We start from the raw sequence: 7,795 nt of genomic DNA, 5'->3' as shown, positions 1-7,795 counted from the left end.
CTAGGGTAATGGTTTTGGATTAATTCAGTAATTTCTGTAGGGAGGTAAGAGATTGGAATAAAAATTATAAAAAATATAACATAAGTTTATAATTTTCTTAAAACAACGAATATGAAAAAGGATATAAATAAACGAATTAAATAGATGCTAGTTGGTGAATATATAGCAGGAAACTAACATTATATAGAAAGGAAGTATTCATGCACGAATATGACGAATTAATCGCAGTGGGCACGATGTATGTAAAGTATACGGCGAATTTAAATGGGCATGATGAATGAAAACAGGTGTACTGCAGTAGGCGTGGAATATTTGAGAATTTGTGTGAATAAAATGGTAGCAGAAAAGAAAAAAAAGAAAAAGCAACTCGAATCGCAGCAGGCGTAGGATATTTTGAAAAAATGGGGTTTGAATAGGAAAGGGGATGGTTAAAAAATGGTTGATCCCAGCAGGCGCGGAGAAATTGTCATGACGAGTCATGACAATTTCTTTAGAAAATCCTCTGGAGTTTATATATTTGAAGTTCTCTGGGCAATCCCCACAGAAGCTCCTTCCGAAAGTTCCTATTTTTTTTTTTTTTTTCAAGTCCTTCCACCCAAACTTCACGAGTGCGTGTTGGCTCGTGTTTCGGACGGCAGAACGATCATGCGATTCGCCGAGATTTTTTTTTTTTGCATTGCGCGGCCGGTAAATAATAAAGTTAATTAGTTCAGTGCGTGTTGGCTCTTGTTTCGGACGGCAGAACGATCGCGCGAAACATTTGTAAAATCCAGGTTATTTTGTCCTCCTTTGAACGGTTCGTAAGTAAATTGATGAATATATTTTATTATTTTTTCAGCATGTACTGTTATTGACAAATGCTCTATATTATCGAATAGAGCTCCCTATTATTCACCTTACCCACTAACACAAATTTTCCTTCCCGAGACATCTATGAAGGTAGTATGGGTTCCCTACATCTTCACTAGTAGATGTTGAACTAACATTCCTTCCCTTCCTTCCGTGATTGTAAGGACGTGGCCAGGTATACAACTGCTACTGTATAGGAAAAGGTACTAATCCCAAGTACCAATTTGCGACAATATACAGTAGATTGCTCAATTGAGCATTGTATAGCCACCCACGATTTGTACAATCACATATGCTATGCTATGCTATGCTATGCTAAGTCCTTCCACCCAAACTTCAACCTTAGGAATTCATCCAAAAATCCTCCTGCCTTCTCTAACTCGAGTTCCTTCAGGAGTTTCCGCGGAATTTACTTCAAGAAAATTTCTGTAAATTCTTTTTTAAGTTCTTCAATAACTTGCTTCGGAAATTTGTTTTGAATTTCACCTAGAAACTGCTTAAGGTATGAATACTCCAAAAAATCCTCCAGCAACTGCTCCGGTGTATTACTTGGACGGAATTCACGATGGATTTTTGTGGGATTATTCCAAGGAGTTCTTGAAAGATTTCATGAAACAAGTCCGTCTTGAAGGATTCCTTGAAGAAGTTCCTGAAGAAACTTGCGAAGGATTTTCTGGTTCGAATCCCTATAAAATTGATGAACTTAAAAAAAATATGTTGAAGTTGTCCAGAAATGCAGGAGAAATTTAAAAAGGCAATCCTGGTTGAATCAATGTACAATTTTCGGGATGATTTTTTGAAATAATTTCGGGTGGATTTCTCGACAGGCTTCCAGAAGATATTCTCGAAGGAATTTCTAAAATAATTTCTGAAGAAATTCATAGAGAAATTAAAAAAATTGAACTACTTTCAAAGGTAGTTTATAAGAAACTATTTGACTTAGCAGACGATGTCCTGCATAAAGGTCATATAAACCCATCGGAAACTATAACGAACTTATCTGCTGCAGGAATGAATAAAATCTATCCATCCATTTTATAGTTATGCAGATACGGACAAAGGCCATTTAATTTTTATAGATAAAGATTAGAAACAATCTTTTTGATTTTCCAAATTAAATTAATTGTAGTTTGAAATTCCGATATAAATGAAACAGATTTTATGACCGTGATTGTAATGAATGATTTGATTATCGGCTTTATCAGTCACAAACTATCGTTTCTGTTGAAAAACGAAGCAATCGTGAGTCCTATCCAGTACGACCCAGACAACGTTTACGTAGAGTACCTTGGACCTTAGCAACAAGAGTTGTTATAAAATTTTCTCATTCCTAATCGAACCTCCATTCAGTTAAAACCTGTTCACATTAAACGTTATTGTTCCTGTTAAATCCTGCGTTGTTTCTCGTCTCCAAAGCTCTGAACATCAACAGGTTATGGGTGACCAACGTAAAGAAACTGCGGTGCACGGAATTCAACAGTTTTCCGGAAAAGGCTACGACGTCTGGCAATTTCGTGTACAAACTTATTTGGAGTCGGTGAACGTGTGGGACGCTATCGTGAAAAATGTACCGACAGTGGCTGATGAAGCAGAAAAGTTCCACCAAATGGATAGGAAGGCCAAGGCGATATTGGTAGGGTTTGTAGCGGATGAGTATCTAGGCTGCGTTCGGGACAAAGGCACGGCTAAAGCAATGTGGAAAAGTCTCGAGGATACTTTTGCAAAGAAGTCAGCAGGTAGACAAACTCTTATTAGGAAGCAAATAGCAAGATTGCACCTAAAGGACGGCACCTCGGTTCGGGTTCATTTGTTGAAGTTTGTTACCGAATAAGCCAACAATAATCCCACTGACGCGTCTTAGTTTTTTTTTAATACTAAAATCCCCGGATGTGAGACTATGCATGAAGTACCCAAAGGCGGAACACACAGGTAAATTGCCGACTATCTGTGTATTCCGTCTTCAGAGTGTAAACGACTAACGCTACCGCAGCCCTGATCCAGCGGGCGAACTTGAGACGTCAGAGAGATATCCGGGGCGAGGAAAAAGAGGAGAAGGAGAGGAAAACGAAAAAGCGGAAGAGAACGGGGCTTTTTGGGTTTGACCGTTGAAGAGGAAGGACGTTTTTTGGAAAAAGGAGTAAGGAAAGTTTCCCCGGGAATCGCGGCTCCTAGTGCAACCCAAAAGAGAAGCCTGACGGCAAGTGTCCTCAGCGAAAAAACGTTGGTGTTCCCGGTAATCGCGAGTTAGCTTTGTGCTGCGAAGACGCCGTGCCCATTCGCGTGGTTTTCAGCCTGTGCCTACGGCACCGAGTGCCCTAGGGAACCGACGACCAGTGCGATCACTCCAAGGGGAGGATAACCAGCCCACAAACCGTGGCCTCTCGCTTCCGCGGCTCTATGCCATCGTCCTTTCGGTTGGCGCTGCGAAAACCACAATCTGTTCCTTGCGGGGTAAACGCCAATCCCCTTTGCCGGCGGTGACACGCGCTCACCCACACGAAAACCTCCAAGCAACCCGTTTCGACCCAGGAACCTAGTACTCTCCAAGGTCCCATTTTCTCGGTTGGGGCGGTGACGGTAGGTGGTCGAGAACCGGCGCAGTGACAATCCTTGGTCATTCTCTCGGCTAGAGACAGCAAAACCCACCCCGAGTGACCAACACACCCACGACCACGTGTCCATCTGGTTGGTCACGTTCAACGCGACGGAATACCGTCGGCCCTCCTCTTGGCCTACGACTGGAAGGTCACGGTCGAGCAAGACGTCGGAAAACCGCCACACGACGTCGCCGGATAGGACACATCGTTCCTGGCTAGGACCTTACGCAAGCTACCAAGTTCTACAGTCAAGCCGATCGGGTGATGACCATAACCTTCGTGGAACGGAATGCCTGAACCAGCGGAACCCAAACCCCCTCGCCCGGCGAGCACCTGTCAAGAAATTTAAGTCATGAGCCGCAACGATACTAACTATGAACTAACATTAACCTAAGCAAATGAAAAAAAGGGAAATGTATTTCTCTTGGTAATTTCATTTATTAAATTACTAGTCTTGACGAGCATGAGATTTTCTGGCTGTCCGCTTCAGTGACGTTGATCGTGTGCCCCCTAAGCAGGTGTAGTAGTCCGACCCTGAGATAAACTCCCCCCCCCCCTTACAAGGTGAGCTAGTGTGGGACGTTTGGACGTCCGCTCCACGGGCGTAAGGACGCTACAGGAGTTTCTTACAAGTTTGAAGATTTAATCCGTCAACTGCGCATGGCTGGATCGAAGCTTGAAGAGAGTGATGTTTGCTCATCGCTGGCTCTCACGCTCCGGAGTCTTATGATGCACTGGTGACAGCACTGGAAAATCTACCAGAGAACGAACTAACCTATGAGGTAATGAAGACCCGTCTGATTGATGAAGAATCAAAGCGAAATGAAAGAAACTATACCGTAGAGGACAAGCCAGCAGCGTTCATCGGAGAAAATCAGAAGCAAAGTAACCGGTTTAATGGAAAATGCCACGTATGTGGAAAAAGAGGACATATGAAGAAAGATTGCAAGAAAGCTAAACGAAACGCAAACGAGGCATGTACTTGAAGATCAGTTGTATTCATGGCAGATCGTAAAAATTCGATACGAGACAGCGTCGGGTAGATTGTGCTCAATTTGGACTCTGGATCAAGCGACCATCTCGTAAATTCAAAATTATTTTTCTCATCCCTAAACGCAGTACAACAGCCGGTGATAATCAATGTTGCTAAGGATGGACAATTTTTGGAAGCCAAGCAGGTTGGAATCATCGAAGGGAAAAGTAATCTGGGAGTTCCGTTGCATGTCAAGGACGTGTTGTACGTACCAAGCCTCCGAGACAATTTGATGTCAGTCAAGAAGTTAACAAAAGCAGAAATTGAAGTCGTGTTCAACAACAAGGTAGCTATGTTGAAGTTTAATGGAAAATCTATTGCGACGGCTTATCTGCGAGGTAATCTGTACGAGCTTGAAATTGAAGTCCCAGAAAAAGAAGCGAACATGTGCAGTTCGGAGATAACCAATCTATGGCATCGAAGACTAGGTCACCTTTGTGAAAATGGTATGAAGACGATGGTGCGAGAAGATTTGGCCGAGGGACTACAATTCAAACCTGAGAAGCTCAAATTTTGTGAAGCCTGTGTTCAAGGTAAGATGTGTCGAGAACCATTTGATGGAAAACGAGAAAGAGCAACGAGACCACTTGGAAGAATCCATTCGGATGTCTGTGGACCAATAGAGCCTGCATCCTGGGATGGCTACCGTTATTTCGTGAGCTTCATCGATGATTATTCGCATTTTTCAATTGTGTTCCTGTTGAAGAAAAAGTCACAAGTATTTGAAAAATTTCAAGAGTATGAGGCTACGGTAACAGCCATTTTCGGAACATCAATATCGAAGTTGACAGTCGATCAGGGTCGTGAATACTGCTCTAACAATCAGATGAAGTTTTACAAGGCTAAAGGTATTCAAATAGAGACGACGGTGGCGTATTCCCCCTAACAAAATGGGGTGGCGGAGCGATTCAACCGAACACTGGTGGAGAAAATTCGTACCATGCTAATCGACTCAAGAATGCCCAAATCAATGTGGGGAGAAGCTGCTTTGACCGGTACGTTTTTACTAAATAGAAGTCCTACATCGGCGTTACCCAAGAATCTCACCCTAGCTGAAAGATGGACAAGTCAGAAACCAACCTTGAAGAAACTAAAGGTCTTCGGCTGTAAAGCATTCGCTTGGGTTCCGAATCAGCAACGCAAGAAGCTTGATGCAAAAAGTCGAGAATTGGTAATGATTGGATATACTGCAAACGGATATCGCCTATTTGACAGGAATAAACGGAAAGTTGTCATCGCACGGGATGTAAAATTTAACGAAGATAGTTATCCGTATGCATCAAACCGTGATAAATCAGAAGATATTCCTTTGAAGATCTTGACATCGTTTGATCAAGAAGGGCAAACAACAGCATAGCTATCGCAGAGAACGAACATCCTGTAGAGGAGATTGAAGGTCAAGTTAATTCAGCTGAATTCGATGAACAATTACCCACCGCGCTCCCTTCACAGCCAGAACGGGACAGCAATTCAAATGAATCGTCCACGAGGCGCAGCGAACTGGAGCGCAAGTTTCCGGGTAAGTTACTGGATTATTTAACTGGTCTTGAAGCAACTGCTGTTGGCTCTTTACCATTCTCAGATGTACCGCAAAAGTTCAGTGAGATTCAAAACTACGATGATCATGCACTGTGGATGAACGCTGTGAAAGAAGAGCTTAAATTAATGCAGGCAAATCATGTGTGGCAACTGGTACAACGACCTGAAGGCGTCAAGCCCTTGAAATCCAAATGGGTGTTCCGGTTGAAGGAGAATGAGCATGGTCTAGCGGTGCGACACAAAGCGAGGCTAGTCGTAAAAGGTTTCTTGCAACGTCCTGGCATCGATTATGAAGAAACTTTTGCTCCTGTAGCTCGTTTGGCAACAGTTCGTGTAATACTCGCAGTGGCTGTACGAAATGGCTTCCATCTGCATCAAATGGATGTGAAGACGGCCTTTCTTCATGGCAACCTGAAGGAGGAATTGCACATGGAAGTACCGGATGAGGTCAAATCAGCACTGGGAACCGTCTGCAAACTAATGAAGTCAATATATGGACTCAAGCAATCTCCCCGGTGCTGGAACGAAAAATTCAATGCGATGTTGTTAAAGCTCGGATTTACAAGATCGAAAAGAGATTATTGTCTGTATACTTCTACGACCAAAGGAGATGAAATCTACTTGGTACTGTATGTGGATGATTTATTGATCGTTGGAAGAAACATCTCTCTATAGAAATGCTGAAGCAACAACTGTCCCGTGAATTTGAAATGTCGGATTGCGGTGAGGCAAGGTTCTTTCTTGGAATGAAACTCGAATACAACCGACAAAAAGGAATTTTGAAACTGTCTCAGGAAAGGAATGGTCAAAAGATTCTGAATAAATTCAACATGACGGACTGCAACGCATCGAAAACTCCTATGGAAAAAGGATTGCAATTGAGTCGAACTGGAAATCAAACTCGAGAACCCTACAGAGAACTTCTTGGAAGCTTAATGTATCAAATGCATCGTGTTTGACCCGATCTTTGTTTTCCGGTTAGCTACCTAGGTCGTTACCAGCAGAATCCAGTAGATCAACATTGGCAGGCTTTGAAGCGCATCGTGAGATACCTGAAGGGGACTACCAAACTCGGTTTACTATACAACGAATCCTCATCACCGTTAATCGGATTTGTGGATGCAGACTGGGCGTCGGATCAAGAAGATAGAAAATCTGTGACTGGTTTTGTTTTCAAGGTGTTCGGATCAACCGTATCGTGGGCAAGCAGAAAACAAGTAACGGTATCCACTTCATCAAGTGAAGCGGAATATGTTGCTCTTAGTTCCGCTGTCAGTGAAGCGATTTGGTTGGGTGGACTCCTGGAAGATCTAAACTGTAAATCAAAGACAACATCAATTTCAATCTACGAAGATAATCGTGGTTGTATTGGATTGGCAAAGAACATGGAGTCGAAACGGATCAAGCACATCGATATAAAACACCTTTTTTTGAGAGATCATGTTGCGGCTGGAACAGTGAAAATCGAACCTATTGGAAGTGCAGACCAAGAATCTGACATTTTCACAAAGTCATTAGATACAGTACGATTTCATGATTTACGATCAAGACTTGGAGTAACCGATTGAGAAGGGGTGTTGAAAAACGAAGCAATCGTGAGTCCTATCCAGTACGACCCAGACAACGTTTACGTAGAGTAACAAGAGTTGTTATAAAATTTTCTCATTCCTAATCGAACCTCCATTCAGTTAAAACCTGTTCACATTAAACGTTATTGTTCCTGTTAAATCCTGCGTTGTTTCTTGTCTCCAAAGCTCTGAACATCAACAGTTTCATA

At 42.6% G+C, this 7,795-nt stretch overlaps 1 protein-coding gene across 1 annotated transcript; it reads left to right on the top strand.

Annotated features, from left to right (window-relative positions):
• Positions 1–6,695: 6,695 nt before the first annotated feature.
• Positions 6,696–7,335, top strand: LOC134202315 (uncharacterized; the record flags this gene model as incomplete). The annotated part of the gene is made up of 2 exons (XM_062677342.1): positions 6,696–6,751; positions 7,001–7,335. Coding segments are annotated over exons 1-2 (391 nt in total), but the record flags the coding sequence as incomplete, so codon positions are not given.
• Between the last annotated feature and the right edge of the window lie 460 nt (positions 7,336–7,795).

This window comes from Armigeres subalbatus, unplaced genomic scaffold (assembly GCF_024139115.2).
Source record: "Armigeres subalbatus isolate Guangzhou_Male unplaced genomic scaffold, GZ_Asu_2 Contig1143, whole genome shotgun sequence".
Taxonomy (NCBI): domain Eukaryota; kingdom Metazoa; phylum Arthropoda; class Insecta; order Diptera; family Culicidae; genus Armigeres; species Armigeres subalbatus.
The sequence above is the reverse complement of the archived record's forward strand: the minus strand, read 5'-3'. Positions and strand labels throughout refer to the sequence as shown.